We start from the raw sequence: 18,805 nt of genomic DNA on the forward strand, positions 1-18,805 counted from the left end.
ACACTGCTCGCTGACGCTGGCTGCTACCAGCGCTGCCGAGCGTGCTTCTCACATTCGCCTTGGAGCGGCGCAACTGTCCAGCGAAGATTACTTCGCGCCAAACATGTGTTGGCTGGCGGCACAGAGTATTGCGTTGTTAGTAGAGGAGCAGTAACAGCAGAGTAGGTCAGTTAGGGAAGCTCAGTGACTTGGAATGTGGACTAGTAACAGATCTATCAAGGGACCTTTCAACACTTCGTAAGCTACCCAAGTCGATTTATGATCTACATCTACATGGTTACTCTGCAATTCACACTTAAGTACTATTCCACTCTCGAATGGCGCTTGGAAAAAAGGAACACCTAAATCTTTCCGTTCGAGTTCTGATTTCTCTTATTTTATTATGATGATCATTTTGCTCTACGTAGGTGGGTGTCAACAATATATTTTCGCATTCGGAAGAGAAAAGTGGTGATAGAAATGTTGTAAATAGATCTCGCCGCAAAGAAAACCGCCTTTGCTTCAGTGACTACCACCCCAACTCGCGTATCATATCAGTGACTCTCACCTCTGTTGCGCGATAACACTAAACGAGCTGCCCTTCTTTCCACTTTTTCTATGTCCTCTGTCAATCCTACCTGGTAAGGATCCCATACCGCGCAGCAATATTCCAGCAGAAGATGGAGAAATGTAAAGTAGGCTGTCTCGTTAACGGGTTTGCCGCATCTTCTAAGTGTTCTGCCAACAAAGTGCTGTTTTTGTTTCGCCTTCCCCACAATATTATCTATGTGGTCTTTCCAATTTAAGTTACTCGTAATTGTAATTCTTAGGTATTTAGTCGAATTGACAGCCCTTGGATTTGTGCGATTTATCGTATACCCAAAATTTATCGGATATCTTTTAGTACCGGTGGATGATCTCGCACTTTTCTTTGTTTAGTGCTAACTGCCACCTTCCGCACCATACAGAAATTCTCTCTAAATCGTTTTGTAATTGGAACTGATCGTCTGATGATTTTACTAGACGGTAAATTATAGCGTCATCTGTAAATAATCTAAGAGGGCTCCTCAGATTATCACCTAGATCATGTATATAAATCAAGAACCACAGAGGGCCTGTGACACTACCTTGCGGAACGCCAGATATCACTTCTATTCTATTCGATGATTTACCGTCTATCACTACTAACTGTAACTTCTCTGAGAGGAAATCACGAATCCAGTCACACAACTGAGACGATACTCCTTATGCACGCAATTTGATTAATAGTCGCTTGTGAGGAACTCTCTCAGAAGCCTCCTGGAAATATAATAATATGAAATCGATCTGATTCCCTTGTCGACAGCACTCATTACTTCATGGGAATAAAGAGCTAGCTGTGTTGAACAAGAACGATATTTTCTGAATCCGTGTTGGTTATGCATCAATAAGTCATTTGCTTCAAGGTGATTCATAATGTTCGAGTACAGTATATGCTCCAAAATCCTACCGCAAATTGAGGTCAGTGATATGGGCCTGTAGTTCAATGAGTTACTCCTATTTCCTTTCTTGAATATTGGTGTGACCTGTGCTACTTTCCAGTCTTTAGGAACAGACCCTTCGTCAAGTGAAGTGACTGTGAATTGTAAACGCCAAGGAACAGCCACAATTAAACCAATACCAGGCAGGTGTGATTTACTGACGGAAATGCCGAATATCATGAAGTGATTGTATAAAATCGCAAGAAATGAACGCAAGGAATCACTCGCGAGTTCCAGAGAGCTACCAGGAGTGCCGGTAGCACACTGGCTGTACACAGGGGTTGTAGGGAACGGGTACAATGCCGAACAGCTCCTCGTATGCCACGTACGTCTGTAGTCTGCTAAGCGACGCTTGAGATGCTCTAAAGACCGACGCTACTGGATAGTATCTCTACCGAAACGAGAGACTTGGAACGAAGAATCATGCTATAACCCGTGGCAATCGGACGGAAAGGTTTGAGTTTGAGGAACGCCTGTTGAACGTTACCTGCCATCATATGTAGTGTGAGCAGTGACACAGAACGAAATGGTGTCATGGTGCAGACGTGATTTTCGCGGTTAGGATTTGATATCTATATTTTACTTAAGGAAACTCTAAATTTGGAATGCAGCATTTTCTATCACGTACAGTTCGGAAACGATGCCAGCATCAGCATGACAATGCATCTTGTGAAACAGCAGCATCCGTGACGCAACAGTGTGTGGACTAACATTCCGGGAATGGACTTCTCTGCTCAGAATCGCAACCTGAACCCGGTGGAACATCTTTGGGATGAGTGGGAATATCGACTTCGCTCAAATCCTAGCGTCCAACATCATTGCCTTCCTTCTCTGCTTTCCTCTTTGGAGGAAGACTGGGCTTTCATTCCTTCACAGACATCCAGACACCACACTGAAAGTGTTTCCAGCAGATATCAAGATGCCAAACGGGAACCGGTGGGTATATCCCGTATTAATATCCACTAACAGGTGTCCGGATACTTCAGGTATTTGTCATCCAGTCTCAGTTCGACTCTGTATCCAGCCAGTTGTGAGCCATTATTTCTGCCAGGGGTAGTACCTCTATCCATAATTTTCGCTATCCGTGTACTCTCAAATGAGTTGCATATTTAACTGTGTGTTCTTCTTACGATATCGTATAGGCACAACAACTGAGAAATCATTATTTGCTATCCTTCTTGGCGCTGCTGCGGTTAAGGCCTACCGTTTAGTTACGGAGTCCACGACATGATAAAGACGACTCTCGCCAGCTAAGTATGACCCATTGCAAGATATGCAGTCGACACTACCAATAATAGAAAACTTGACAGAGATAAATCGACAAAATCTGAAAGTAATGAATCTTCACCAAAATGACTTAAGTACATTTCATCAGAGGCAACAATCTAATCGCGGTCAGTTCCCTCTATGCAGTTCGCTCTCAACTCCCTAAAGCTTTTATTTTCTACGCACGCAATAAGGCCCTGCAGATTGCTACAATAGGTACACTGAAAATAGTCCAGCAACATGTAATCTTCAACCTATATATAGCTATCGCAGTTCTGTCTGCAGAAAAGCGCTGTCTATACTGTGATGATTGGCGTTATTCGAGACATAAAGTAAGCAATTTTAAAAACTTTCCATGAAGTTTCAGAATTCGTCTATATATTGTCCGAATCGAATTTGATATTGAAAAATTATTTAGATAGTGATGACCAGTTTCTATACATTAACTACCATCTTCAGATCTGAGAACAGACAAACCAAAAGAAATGTTTCCTAAGTAACAATGTAAAAATTGCTATTGGCTTACTTTTAAAAATATTTACAGAGAAATAATAACATACCACATTCAATATTACGAATGCACTAGAGTGTTCAAGATCGTTGCATCGTCCATAACATTCTAATTTTAAACTCCAGGTAAAATATGCTACGTACAGTGTAAGACGAACCTAAAGGAAATGTATTATTTACTGGCAAACAAATAAGAATAAGAAATATCTATTCAGAGAAAGGCTACTTCGTTGAACATAAACGCTATCTACGATAGAAACTGAAACCTAAAACCCTACAGCGCCAGCGTCTATGTAATTACATCCTTTACAGGTAGTAGCTGCAAGCGGACATTTGCCTACGAAAAGAAAGAAGCAAGTCGGAAATGTTTGCTTTTAATTAACAGCATATAATAGCAAAATGAGTATTCAAAACAGTAAAATATCCGTAGTGAAACATACCATGTGAGTTGTACTTGAAGTCAATAGCAAAACGTAAAATATGTATAGAACATCGTCACACTGGGTAGCCTGCGCAAAGGGTAATAATGTATGTACACTGGATAGCACATGACCCCCATGTACTTATAGTTACAACAGTACTGACCGTTGTGTTCACATGAAAATGGCAAGCTGGCAGTTACAGGAAGTGCCGGCAGTTGGCGTATGGTAAGTGTGAGAAGAGGTTTTTCTTTTCTTCCTTTTGATTTTGGAAGCAATTAAATTGATATTACGTTAATGCGTGTTGCAAAGGACAGGGGATATGAAATTATATTACAAAGTTAGGGATTTAAGATGATTATAAATGTCGCGTGACTTAAATATACGAGGCAAACAAATATTACAAAGTACCTGGTAGTTACATTTAAACTTTCCCTATTTCACACGTTATAAGATGGAAACTAATTACCGTACGACTACCAAACTAGGTAGCACTAATGTCCAGCCTATTGAGTGCATGATTTCCATGCGTCACAGCACCACCGTCCAGTCCAACTATGACCACCAGGTTCTGTGATAAATCATCGTGATTCATAGTCTCACACATCTGACCAGTCGCAGTACACTTGTTGATGTGTCAACATGAGCGTGGACAAAAGGAGCAGGGCATTATTGATAAAGCTCTGTCATGAAAGCAGTAATACTGGAGCGACTCTCCGACAATATCTCCAGCTGAAAGGATTAAGGAAGGATCCTCTTTCTTCACCATGCTGGAAGAAGCATGATGAAGAAGTTCGAATCAACTGGAAAACTGGGCGTCGCTCCGGGAACAAGCCGACGACCAGTTGCACCACAGGTGGTTGATGAAATCGCTGTTGCTACGGCAGACAACGCTGAGCGCAATTCCTGACCGTCAGGCAGTACGAATGCTGTGTCCATGACAGCTGATCATCCCGTGGTTCATGTACAGAAGATGCTCCGAACTATTCTCAAATGACATCCGTACAAGATTCATACCGTACAGCAGCTCACACCACAGGACCCTCGACGACGTGTTGACTTCGCTCACCACTTTCTCGCAAGGAATTCCTATGGACAGAAAAAGATTATTTTTCTCTGACGGATGAGATGACCACACACAATTGCCGAATGTGGGGATCTTCATCTCCAGTCACTGTGCATGAAGTTCGTCTAAATGGTGAACGTGTCGCCGTATGGTATGGCCTCACGGCTAAGTTCATCATTGAACCGTTCTTTTTTGAACAGGTTGGCGCTCGAGGAGCAAAGACGTGCAATGGGACTAGCCGGCGTTACTGCGATGTGCTTCGCCAAGGTGTCATACCCGCCCTACAGGAGAGAGACGTATTGAACCAAACAAGTTTTCTTGCAAGATTGGGCCCCACCACTCATCCCTCCTAAAGTTCATCTGCTTCTCCGAAACACATTTGGAAACGCTCACATTATCAGCCAATCGTTTCCTAACAGTTGGCTGGCACAATCACCTGATCTCGCTCCCTGTGATATCTGGTTGTGGGGATAGCTGAAGGACAGGATTTTTCAGGCGAACATTCACACATGTGCTGATTTGAAGCGTAGCATATCAAGATAGCCAGCATAAAAAACGACATGCTCCTTTCCGCTGTGCAGAATGCAGTCCTGCGCTTTCCGACTTTTCTGGGCACTGACGAACAGTAATAGTACCGGTTTGTAATGGTATGATGTATCGTAGCATCACATTAAAAGTGTTTCAATTGAACTGATTCCGCATTATTTCTCTTCCCAATGTCCTTGAAATTAATGCTACGAAGTTTGGTCCTCGAACTTTAATTAGTTTCCGTGTCATAAAGTGTTAAATAGGAAATGTTTAATTATAACCACTCAGTACTGCACGACATAACCAATTGCCATTCATTAGCAGAACCATATAAATGAATAAATGTAATGTACAGAAAAATTTTGAAATGTTTAAGAAATTTCTTAGAAAGTTCTCAAAATGTTTATAATTTTACAATTGATTGTCTGCCTACGATCGCTTTCTCCTGTTCTGACAATACCAGATGTATTAAAGTAACGTAAGACTGAATCCGCTAAGAACGAAGCATGTTGAATCTTGAAAGTTCACTTCGAAAGCAAGCCCTCCTACAACACAAAAACCCTTTGACACGTTTTCGATTTGTTAGGCTCAGAATACTCCATTATTACTTGAAATAATTATATGCCGCTAAGTTCAAATCTGCGCTCCCTAAAAGTGGAAAAATTCAGTAGTCTACCTGTGACGTGGTATATTATGCATGCAGCCCATAAAAGTTTATAAGAAGTCTCAGACCCTTTAGTTTGTAAATAGCTTCCAGTCTTATAACAAAAATGTCGCTTGGGACAATTAGTTTCGTAAAATTCTACAATTCTACAATACATTCACTTTATTCTTGCCGTAGTCCGACAGTAACTGTCAAACAGCCGCCCGAGGCACGTGACTATAATTTCTAAAGACAACTTTGGGCGCTCGCACCGATGTTATAGGACATTTTTTTTTAGGAGCATTAATTACACTCTCCACATATCCTATGGTCAGGTACATGCTTGACGTAAACCATGCACACGGGTCATAATTCCATTGCAAGAGGTCGAGTCAAAACGTAGGCAGCCAATAAACGTTCGCAAACAGCTGATTAACAGCTGACATCTTACTTATCTACTCCAAATTGATGAACAAGTAGAATACATACCTCGGGATAGTTAATCCTCCAATGGGAGAAGAAAATTTTTATTAAATTGTGCCAGTTATTTTAATTGTGCTATCATATGTAGAAGGATGGAATGTAATATATCACGATAATACAGTACACTGAGCTACTCCTACTAGGAGCAGCACACTTCATAGCTGGAAGTGACAAGGTTAAGGAAAGGCGTTCATAAAATTATTAATGAAAAACAGTAATTTGAATACATGCACGATTCAGGGGCCTAGCTCTTACGTTGCAGAATATATTGCACACAACATTTAAATATGATCTCATTCTTTAAGACAATAAAAAATATTCCCTTGACAGGGACGTATGAACCATTAGAGGAAAAACTGAATATCATTATTAACTTCCTGTGTTTTTACTGTAAAGCTGCAAATGCTTCGTGACCCTGATCGGTGAATTTTCAGTGTGCCATAATTAGCTCAGTAGACATCCAATTTCAATAACGTTTTCTGTATTTTATAAGGACTGTGAAAGTAACTAGAGAATAGTGATTACATTCACAGCATAATATCTGTTTCTATCCAATAAGTTACAAAATAAATATATTTTCGGTATTTCACTTGAAAATTACAATTTGCATACAGAGAATTACCGGTTTGCTGCAGAATCCTTGAACATATTCTCAGTTCTAATGGAATGAATTTCTTGAGGCCGAGAGCCTTATATCGTCAAATTGGCGTGGTTTGAGAAAGCATCGCTCGTGCGAAATTCAGCTTGCCCTTTTCGTGCATGATATACTGCGAACTACGGATGAAGGGCAATAGGCGGATTCTATATTTTAGATTTCGGGAAAGCGTTTGACAAGGTGCCCCAACGCAGGCTGTTAAAGAAGGTGCAGGCATATGGAATAGGTTGACAAATATGTAACTGCCTCGAAAACGTCTTAGGTTATACAACACAGCACGTCCTTGACGGCTAGTGCTCATCAGAGACAGGGATATCGTCGGGAATGTGCTCGAGAAGTATGATAGTACCGCTATTATTCTCCGTACACATAAACGATTTTGCGGACAGGGTGGGCAGCAATTCGCGGTTGTTCCTGATGGTGCTGTAGCGTACGGTAAAGTGTCGAAGCTGAGAGACAGTAAGAGGATACAACATGACTTGGACAAAATTTATAATTGGTGTGATGAATGATAGCTGGCACTGAATCTAGAGAAATGTAAGTTAATGCGGATGAGTAGGAGAAACAAACCTGTAATGTTCGGGGACAACATTAGTAGTGTCCTGATTGACACAGACAAGTCATTTAAATATCTGGGCGTAACGTTGTAAAGCGATATGAATTGGAACGTGCATGTGAGATCTGTGGTAGGAAAGGCGAATGCTATTCTTGAGTATTGCTCCAGCGTTTGGAATCCCTGCCAGGTCGCAATAGAAGAAGACATCGAAGAACTTCAGAGGCTGGCTGCTAGATTTGTTACTAATAGGCTCGAGAAACATATGTTACAGAAATGCTTTGGGAACTCAAATGGGAATAACTGAAAAACTGGAAGAAAGGCAACGTTCTTTGTGAGAAGCACTACTGAGAAACTTTACAGAACCGATATTTGAAGCTTACTGCAGAACGATTCTGTTGCTTCCAACATATATTGCGCGTTAGGATCACGGAGATAAGATACGAAAAATTAAGGTTCATACTGTGGCATATGGACACTCTTTTTTGCCTCCTTCTATTTGTGTGTGGTACAGGAACAGAAATGACTAGTAATAGTACCGAGTACCCTCCACCAAGTGCCGTAAGATGGGTTGCAGAATATCGGTGCAGATGTAGATGTAAATTTGCGAGAAGTTACTTGTGCCGGAGTGACGTATTATGGAACTGATGTTATTTCCCATTTATTTGCGCCCTTAAGATGCAGATGTATCTCAGTACCTTCTTTGAGAAAAATACAACTACAATCAAATGCTCTCGTATTATTATGTATAGTTTTTCTCGTAAATCAGTAATGTTCCTTTGAAAGTCGATTTCAGTGTATTTCAGTGACAGCAGGTAATGCCTGAAGGTGTAGGTACTGTTTGAAAATTATGAGATATCGTTTCAATTAATGAATTTATTTTTGTAATGCATATGTGACTTGCACTTCAATATACATAGTTTTGAAGCTCACTTACATAACATAGAGGAGTAATTAGGTAAATAAATAACATGTCATGTACACAGTACATGTTAAACACAATAAACACATATAAACTAGTTTCAGCATGCATACACACAAACAGGACGAGATCCTTGTAAGTTACAATAATTAGGTAATATACATAACATATCGTGATTATATAGAGCAGGGCAGAAGCGTATTCGTTGCTGTGACTTTGCTGAGTCCGTCATCGTTTGGAGTAGTGGGCAAAACAGTTAGTATCCCGGATGAGAACCGGCGCCTCCTGGACCACCTGATGGATATCCTCCACGGCCGCCTGCGCCGCCACCACGACCAGCGCCGCCACTGGGGTATCCACCATTACTGGCACCTCCTGGTCCTCCTCTAGGGTAGCCACCAGCACCTCCAGCTCCTCCATTTTGATATCCTCCTGCGCCGCCAGCACCGCCACTAGGGTAGCCTCCAGCACCTCCTGCACCACCGCTTGGGTATCCTCCAGCTCCGTTGGCTCCACCACTGGGATAACCACCGGCACCTCCAGCTCCACCACTAGGATATCCTCCAGCGCCACCAGCTCCTCCGCTGGGATAGCCTCCTGCACCTCCTGGGCCACCACTGGGGTATCCTCCAGCACCACCAGCCCCTCCACTAGGGTAACCACCAGCACCCCCATTTCCACCACTGGGATATCCTCCAGCACCTCCAGCACCACCACTGGGATATCCTCCAGCACCTCCAGCACCACCACTGGGATAGCCTCCAGCACCTCCAGCTCCTCCACTTGGATAGCCACCAGCTCCACCAGCACCAGATCCTGGGTAGCCACCTTCAAGAAGAGAGCAGAGTTAAAATAATCATCAGTGACATACTTGCTTCTGAAATTTCTTTCACAAGAATTTTGAGAGAACTTAACAGATTCCAGGGTAAAATTGCGTGTAAAATTAGATGCAGTCTCTAGTTCTAGCGTCCAGAGGAATCTCATTGTTTTCAACTTCAGATCTCTTGTCGAGAAAGGGAATAGTTTCTAAAACTTGTAAAGAGGCAAGACAAGACACATCAGGCATTACTATCAGTATTGTCTATAGTCGTAAGCAGCTGTGTGTTTGTGTGTGTCTGGATAGTAGCTGACACTAAATCACTTTTATACCTCAGCTCCAGGAACTTAGAATGTGAGATCATTTGCATTTCCTGTTCATTGTGGACTGTTAATAAGAACAGGCACTATAGAGCAATTAAGAAAAAAGAACACGACGGCACTTAGCTCCATTATCAAGAGATCTGTTTAAATAAAATAATGAAGGTCAGACTACCCTTTATGATGGAATAATTGCAATCAAGACATTTCAGGTATGATATGGTTTCTGGGTGGGATCTCCACTAATATAACTGAGGAGGGTGAGGTTAGCACACTAGGCTTCAGTAGGATGTTGGTTGGGATTCACTTTTGGTTGAGCAACTTTGGAATGAATCATGATAACTGGAAAGTCTAGAACAGGGATCAGGTGAATGACACGTCATTAATGCTTATGATAAGCAGCATGTTTAGAGTCTAAGCTAACAGCTACCTCTTCGCTGCCACAAAATCACGAATTCTGGCTGCTAGTATTTCTTGGAAGGGGGCTACTCTACCTGCTGCGCCACCAGCTCCTCCGGGTCCGCCAAAGCCGCCGGCACCCGCCCCAGCGCCAGTGGACGCCTCTCCCTCGTAACGGATCTCGGGCTGGTAGCCTCCCTGGTCCGCCTGGTAGTCGACGATCTGCTTGCGGCCATCAGGCAGCAGCACGTTGTAGGATCCCTGGGCCACGTCACCATCGCGAGACTCGCTGTGTCCAAACTCCGTGCCAGTCTCCGCATCGCTCACCTCGTAGCTGAACTCGTACTTGGCAGGCTCCTGGGAAAGCACACAGAGCCCATAATCCACCATCTGTCTCGCCACATGCTTAAAAAATTTACCACTTCCTCGTTACGCTGCTCCGAGACTAAGACACATTTTAACCACTGCTGCAGACAAGATAAAGGTGTCGAGCTGAGCAAAAGTACTGGAAACATGGACTGTCACAGTAAAATACTGCTAGTGTGATGGTGAGAAGAAGAACCATATCCGAAATGCATCACACTTTACCTCCTTCATATGACCACAAACCCATTCATTCCTTCCAGAGAAGTGTGTAGAGATAACAGTTACGACCAATGCAAGTCAAATCTACACCGTTATAAGCTGACCTGTAAGCTACAATTGCGAGAAAGCAACTTCTGACGCAGACCTTGATCTCTGTCAAGCTGCCTGAAGCCACACAGCAAGACAGGGGCGCAGTGGTTAAGGCACTAGCCTCGCATTGAAGTGTAGTTGGGCACAGTTTCCCATCTGTCCAAGAAGATTTTCAATGCCTCCCCCATATTAATTAAGATAATGAAAGGATGATCCTTTCAAAAGAACATGGGTGATTTCTCAGCCCATTCTTGTACTGCACGATCTTATGCTCCAATTCTGATTATCTCGTCATCGATAGGATATTAAATTCTAGTGTCCTATGTTCTATTTTCCTTACAGATCACAGCAAATTCATTTCGAGATTCTTGTATTAACTAATTCTATATCAAAACTTATGTTACTGGGAGTAGTCAACATGAGACCTATGACGGGAAAATGTGTTTTAAATGAAAAGGTCAGCAGATTAACCTACAACAGTAAATCAGGAGAAGATGTTTAGCATACGTTTTGGATGTTGTATATCTACAATACTCAAACACAGTGATTCAGGACCAATAAAAGCAGAATTCCTTTACGATGTTTCAGGTATTTCTCTAGATTTGAGGTCTCAAATGACAGTGTCCTAAGAGAACAGATACCTTTGTGGAAATTTAAGTCAGAAGGACTAGGCAGAAAGATGTAAGCTTTGGTGCTCTGCTGCTAAACCCTCTGACGTCAATCAAACTGGTGACAACCATTCTTCGGATTGAAGATTAGGGGAAGTATCAAATGATGAAGCAGTTCAGGAAAGTGTGGAAAATCTGCCAGTATCAGAGAACAGTAGGTACTAAGTACGAAACTATACTTAAGGTAAACCAGTCTCATTGAATGTCACTTACAGACGAGCCATCGTCTCCAGCGCCATTTCCGTAGCCTGATCCTCCGCCGACACCTCCGCCGATGCCTCCGCCGATACCTCCGCCGATGCCTGCTCCAGGTCCACCGCCAAAGCCTGCGCCAGGAGCTCCATACGTGGACGATGGGCCTCCGGCACCTCCTGCTGCACCACCTGCACCAAACCCACCGGCACCACCTCCCGGAGCTCCATAAGTGCTGGACGGCGCACCTCCAAATCCGCCACCTACTCCGTTACCTCCTGCTCCACCATTCCTTCCAGCACCGAAACCAGGGGCGCCATAGGTCGAAGAGGGTGCTCCACCAAATCCACCGCCATTTCCGCCGGCTCCAGGAGCTCCATACGTGGAGGAAGGTGCGCCACCTCCGACACCACCGCCAAAGCCGCGACCAGCTCCACCAGCACCGGGAGCTCCGTACGTCGACGACGGAGCGCCACCGCCAATTCCTCCAGCAAGTCCACCAGCTGCACCACCTGCCCCAGGAGCCCCGTACGTGGAAGACGGAGCGCCACCGATTCCGCCATTGGCTCCAGGAGCGGCGTATGTACTAGAGGGTGCTCTGCCTCCATTACGGCCACCGCCAAAACCACCATTACCGCTTGCTCCAGGTACCCCGTAAGTGCTGGAGGGTGCGCCACCAAAACCGCCGTTTCTGCCACCTCCGATGCCTCCCGCGCCAGGAGCACCGTATGTCGCCGAAGGAGCGCCGCCACCGACGCCGTTCCCACCAGGACCGAATCCGCCGTTCGCTCCAGGAGCACCGTATGTCGAAGATGGCCGGGCCCTACCGTTACCACCGTTGCGCCCGCCAGCTCCCGGTGCACCGTACGTGGAAGATGGGGCACCTCCGGCACCACCCCCAAAGCCTCCAGCGCCAGAGGCTGCACCGCCTCCGACACCTCCAGCCCCGGGGACACCATACGTGGAGGAAGGAGCACCGGATTGACCGTTGCGGCCGCCCCCAAAGGCACCGTTGCCTCCCGCCCCTGGGGCGCCATAAGTAGCGGAGGGAGAACCGCCGCCGTGTCCGTTACCACCCAGGCCGCCACCGGCCGAGGGTGGTAGGTAGGCGTTGTTCACAGGCGGTTCTGGGCGTCCTGCCGCCAACGCGGCGACCGCCAGTACCATCAATATCTGCAACGAATTGCAGGTTACCTGTTTAGAATGTCCCTCTGCTTGGGAAGACATGAAAGATAACTGCAGTAATGAAATTGGACAATATCAGACTGAAGTGTGTGGTCTATTTCCAATGTACTCTTTTAGTCGCGAATGACTGGTTTCTGAAGCAAACGGCAGAAGAGAGGCGTTTTGCGTCACGTAGAGGTTTGTTACTGAGAGTTCGAAAGAGTATATTCCAGGAAGGGCAGGAGAACATGTCACATCCTCCCACATACGTCCTGCTATGTGATCACCACCAGAAAATTCGATAAATTGAAACCAGTATGGATGTTTACCCACAATCAGTTCTCCTATGAGGTATTCGAGAATGAAACAGGGACGGGAGGAACATATAATTTCAACACCCTCACAGCGCTAGGTGGTTAACGGAATATAGACGTAGATGTAGATGTAGATGTAGACTCTAATGAACCATCATCAGAGACAGTATATTGTTTTGCAAGTAGCACATCCAGTCGTCATCTAGTGCTCACCGTGGTTCATTAAAACCAATTCAGTCAGTTGATTGTAAGTAACAACGAAGAGCGGTAGATACTTAGGAAAGAAACATCGCAGTTGAAATGCGGAGTTTTTGGTTGAATCCTGTTTAGGTTACGTTTAATGGAATCAAAAACGGAGACGTTGAGATAAATAGTTCACTTTGGGATGCATGTAAGCTCTATGAATATCAGGTTTTGTATTGTTAAAAGGCTTCCCTCGACCAAGCAGCGTTGGGTTTATTTTTCTCGCGATAAGTACAGGGAGAAAACCGTTGCTCAACTGCTACTACACCGACATTGTCAGTAGTTATTTTTGTGGAATTGTCATAATTTTTCATGAAGTAATTAAGATGAGTCACTTAGCTACGAAAAGTTCCGTAAAACGTCTTTGTTACAGATGCAGCATATGAGTGCATCATCGACGCTATCGCTATATCTCTACGTAGTTAAGGTAATTGAATTTCTTTACCGGGAGTGCATTTAAATCTCTGGAAAGATAGAGCCGGGGTATAATCATGAGATCGTCTTCAGAAGAAGTGGGTACGAAATCCGAAGAGCGTTCTTTATATTTAGGAAGGCTGCCTTGGATGCTTGGGTGGATTCTTCAATTGGCTCCCGGGGTCAACATCCTCAGTCTTTATACGGATAAAGCTATAACGACCAGGGTGAAAGGTAATTAGAACCAACCGACCATCACAGTGGTATATTGGTCGCTTGCCTCCACTATCTAATGTTTAACCTTCCTTCTGACAGAAGGTGTGCAGCCATAAAAATATTTTACCACCTCCGTTGGCCTTAGATTGATAGAGAATGAAACAATGTTGAAAGCAAACTGAGATTTTTTTCTACTTGGCAAGGCCTTCTGCCACATTGATGAATTTCTAGACAAATAATATCTGTGTGCTGCTGGATTATATTATTAAACTCTACTTTGAGATTATAGCTAAAGTGAATAGTCTTAATGTAGTCACAGTTTCAGCGCGAAAGAAATGTATGACATTTGTAGACTCAAGTTTGTACATTCACTTTCTATATCATGGCGAACAGTTCCAAGTCTGATGAAGATAATAACTGACACGGTATAAACCATAAGTCATTCTGGCGATTAGGGGAGGAATGGGGGAGGTATCTGAGGTTTATACCAGAAAAAAATGAATTCGAGCTGGGACCAACCGCATATGACCACCTCAGATATTTTTCTGATGGAAAGGTCTATCAAATAGCCCACTTAGCGTCGTGGGGCCAATTGAGAAGCTGTTGGATATGGAATTAGCAGAACTGATATGAAAGCGCGGAAGTGGCGTTAAATTAAAGACGTGAATCAAGAGTGGAGTAACACGACATATATTGGAAACAAGAATCATAAGAAAATTCTTTGACTATACTATACCATGAAATTGCACTAGGCAGTAAATTTAATGATACTTTCCCATTTGATTTGAAGCTTTGCTACCGATACAGGGAAACATGATGCTACAATAGCCAATAAAATTCAGGAACCGGTAACAATCCCGCAATGTCTCAAAGCAATCGTCCAGAGTGGCGAAGTGGAACAAACGGAAGAAACTGGTTCCGTGAAGAGCAAACTCCAAGAGTAATCCTTAGCAAAATTTAATTAATCGACGAAAGAAACGGCATACAAAACAAGCATTCAGTTAGCGAAGACGCTCTATACTCTCTGGTGTCAGGTGCTACAAAAGAGAATCTCTCAGAGGTTTACTGTTAAAATTCAGATAGCAGACGTTCCAAGAAAAGACGGGCAAGATTTTACTTCCTACCAAGGATCACAACTCGGGAAATGTCTACGCTGGGAAAGTCAGAGAAGTTAGAGGTCTCGTGAAGGCTTATCAAGAGTCGTAGTTCCAGGCAATATTCGGAAATAAAACAGGGACGAGGAAAATGTTAGCGCTCTTTGTAAGGTAACTTGAGAAGTATTGATGAAGATTTTGTTGTAACTGGATATCCTACACAGATGGAAGGATCAGCACCACCTTGGATTATGTTAGAAAGGACCAAGTAAATGTACTAGCGTATGTAACTATGCGAAACCTTCAAAGAACTATTTATTTGCTACGTAACATTTCTGAAGAATACAATTTTGAAACTTCTGCCTCTAAATCTGTAACCACGGCATTCCAGGGCAAACACCCAGTACTAGCAAAGATTATTTTGAATGAGAAAATTTTAGAACAGGTTCAACGTTTCAGCTATTTACGCTCTAATATCTCGTATCTTATAGATATAATTAATAATTTAGGAAGATATAAGGTAATATGCAGAACTTTGCTAAGAACCGTGAAAACAGCGCGGATCTAAACGCAGCTGAAGCTGTTATAAGTTGGTGGTAGTGTTAGTTATTTTATATGGCAGTGAAACGTGGACGTTAAGACTTAAAGACCAGAGTCATGTACAGGCCACAAAAATGAATTTCCTTAGGGAACTGCTGGAACACACAGCTTTGATAAAATAATAAATAAGGATATACAAAATCAGCTACAAATGTTTGCAGTACTGGGCAAAATATAGAAAAAGAGAATCAGATGTGAAGAGCATTTAGCCGGCCGGAGTGGCCGTGCGGTTCTAGGCGCTACAGTCTGGAGCCGAGCGATCGCTACGGTCGCAGGTTCGAATCCTGCTCGGCTATGGATGTGTGTGGTGTCCTTAGGTTAGTTAGGTTTAATTAGTTCTAAGTTCTAGGCGACTGATGACCTCAGAAGTTAAGTCGCATAGTGCTCAGAGTCATTTGAACCATTCTTTTGAAGAGCATTTAGAAAGAAGGGACAATACGAGGATTGAGATCGATTGGTCGAAGAGGCCCGAGAAGACGGAGGCAAATGTGAATGAATTCAGGACGGAACAGGTCGAATGGAATAATCTCTGAAAGGATGATGATGATGATGATGATTGTTGGAAGTGTGACTGGTGCAGCTGATAACAGAACGGTATAAGAAAATGTAATGTTCCTTTTTGGAGATTTAGAGCTATTTACGTGATATGTGGACGAATCGGAATACTATTAGCGCGGAGTCTGAGACTTACCCTGTTCATGACGTCTGATGGTCGATGGAGTCGTCTGTGGTGTTGGAGAACGAGTGGTGTCTCTTGAGCAAGGTGACCAGCAGCTGCGTACTGCTGGTTGTACTGAGCTGAGCTCGAAAGCGAGTGACTACCGAGCCGGTAGCCGCCGCTTTTATAGTGGCTCGGGATGAACGCTACCGTCTCGCCGAAGTGTCCCTTCCACGGCAGCATCGGCTCCTCGCGCGACCTTGCCTCCGTCATGGCCGCGGGTCGTGCATCCGTCCGTTTGTAGCAGAAAGGGGGGCAGGGGGTAGGGGGTGAGGCAGCAGTGGGTGGCTGTGCCGAGGCGTGCGCCGTTAATCGTGTCCGGCCGTCCGCAACTGGTCCGGGGAAGACATCTCTAAATCACGCGCGCGCCGCTCCGGTGACGTAAGCGCCGGCGCACGGCACTTTCGCCCCCGGCGGGAAGAGGAACGCGATCACGGCTGAGCGGCACACACGTGAGTACCCTCTCCCTCTCTCGCTCGCTCGACCGGGGGCGTATTTTTCTCCTTTTTCCCGCCCGGAGGCACCGCCCCCTCCCCACCTCTCCCCGACCTCCGGCCAGACGCTGCCCGCGGCTACGGCACGAGACGGTCGTGATTCGCGGATGCGCCCTCGGTTGGCTCACGATCGGCAAGGATGGCCGGTGGTGCAATGCGAGACGCGGAGGCAGTCAGATCGGCCCCAAGGATACGCCGCGGCGCGGCGCGGCGTGGCGTGGCGTGGGTGATGCGATCGGGTCGTCACGCTCGCGATGCGGTGGCCGCTACGCCGCCAGTCGCCGTTCGGACGCGGCGTCTTTCGGACGCTCTAGGCCGGCGGACGGCGGCAGAGACGAAGCAGAAGAAGACGTTGTCCGACGGCCGCGTGCGGAGAGAGGAGTCCAAATTACAGCCCCGGGCGGGCGGTCGTGGCCTGCCGGCCCATCAGTCCGGGCCTGGCGCCGGAACCGCTCACGACGCTCCGCTAATAGGCGCCACATTAGCCTCCTCTGGAACTCCCGGCCGAGCAGATTGGTTCACCCGGTCGCTTAAGAGGCTCGTCAACTGTCTTAACACCGCGCTGCGGTTTGGTACTGTTATTTCAGATGAGAGCTTTTTACTAATGCATGACCCAACTGTCGCGTAGATTCGTTTCTTTATGAACGATAATGCGGACCTAAACAATTTTAGATACATTTTTTCCGATTAATTTAAGGAGCTACATCCTTCCCACCAGGGTGTTATTCAAAAACAGTACTTTATGGAGCATTACAAAGTAGTTTCAAATGGCTCTCAGCACTATGGGACTTAACTTCTGGGGTCATCAGTCCCCTAGAACATAGAAAAACCTAACTAACCTAAGGACATCACACACACCCATGCCCGAGGCAGGATTCGAACCTGCGACTGTAGCGGTCGCGCGGTTCCAGACTGTAGAGCCTAGAACCGCTCGGCCACCCCGGGTGCCACTAAGTAGTTTCGAGCGTTTGTTCTCAAATGCTTTTACATCTACATAAGTACTTCGCAAGTCACCAAATGGCCCGTAGCGGAGGGTACCTTCTACCATTAATGATCACATCCTCCCGTGTTCAACTCACAAACGGAGTGATGGAGGAACATTCCCATACGAATTCTAATTTATTTTAGCTTGTCTTCGCGGTCCTTGTTAGTGGTAGCGGAATCATTCTACAATCAGCCGCAAATGCCGTTCCTCAAAAATTTTTCACTGGTGTATTGCGAAACGAAGTTCATTTTTCTTCCAGATCGAGCGACGTGGCGCAGTGGTTAGCACGCTCGACTCACATTCGGGAGGACGATGGTTCAAATCTGCGTCCTGCCATCCTGTCTTACGTGGCGTGATTTCCCTAAAAAGTTTCAGGTAAATTGCGAGATGGTCCTTTTGAAAGGGCACGGCCGGTTACCTTCCCCATCCTTCCCTAATCCCATTTTCTGCTCCGTGATTAATGGCCTTGTTGTCGTCAGAACGTTAAACACTAAAGGATGATTATGGCTATATTTGGTTTGTAGAGCTCTCAACTAAGCGGTTATCAGCGCCCTTTCAAATTCCCAATCGTTACACAGTCCAGTCTCGCCAATTTCGTGAATGATGATGAAATGATGCGGACTAAACAAAAACCCACTCCCCGAGCGAAAAAAATTCCTGAGCCGGCCGGGAATCGAAGACGGGGCCACGTGATCCAGAGACAGCAACGCTAGCCACTAGTCCATGAGTTGCGTGCTCGAATTAAAGGAGGTCATCGAAGCAGTTAAGACACACGCTGATAGAATTGTTGCCGGTGCGTTCGATGAACAGTCGGTGCCGGAGGTGTTCTTCCATCTTTTCTTCCAGGAATTCCTATTTGAGTTCACTAAGTAACTCCGTAATACTGGACTGTTGATCGAACGTACCGGCAAAAATTCTAGCAGCATGTGTCTTAACTGCTTCGATAAC

At 45.0% G+C, this 18,805-nt stretch overlaps 1 protein-coding gene across 1 annotated transcript; it reads right to left on the minus strand.

The window, feature by feature from the left end:
• Nucleotides 1-8,533: 8,533 nt before the first annotated feature.
• Nucleotides 8,534-16,460, minus strand: LOC124798268 (pro-resilin-like). The gene is made up of 4 exons (XM_047261592.1): nt 16,352-16,460; nt 11,637-12,788; nt 10,176-10,437; nt 8,534-9,372 (listed from the first exon to the last, which is right to left on the minus strand). The coding sequence occupies exons 1-4, from the start codon at nt 16,358-16,360 to the stop codon at nt 8,801-8,803; spliced, it is 1,995 nt and encodes a 664-aa protein (XP_047117548.1). The 5' UTR covers nt 16,361-16,460; the 3' UTR covers nt 8,534-8,800.
• Between the last annotated feature and the right edge of the window lie 2,345 nt (nt 16,461-18,805).

Source organism: Schistocerca piceifrons, chromosome 5 (genome assembly GCF_021461385.2).
Source record: "Schistocerca piceifrons isolate TAMUIC-IGC-003096 chromosome 5, iqSchPice1.1, whole genome shotgun sequence".
NCBI lineage: Eukaryota > Metazoa > Arthropoda > Insecta > Orthoptera > Acrididae > Schistocerca > Schistocerca piceifrons.

Excerpts from the sequence above, each read along its gene's own strand:
- LOC124798268 (XM_047261592.1), bottom strand. Across the intron at positions 10,438-11,636 it reads CTGGAGACGATGGCTCGTCT|GAGCCTGCCAAGTACGAGTT; the intron begins GTAAGTGACATT and ends GTGCTTTCCCAG. Across the intron at positions 9,373-10,175 it reads AGGAGCTGGTGGCGCAGCAG|GTGGCTACCCAGGATCTGGT; the intron begins GTAGAGTAGCCC and ends CTCTTCTTGAAG.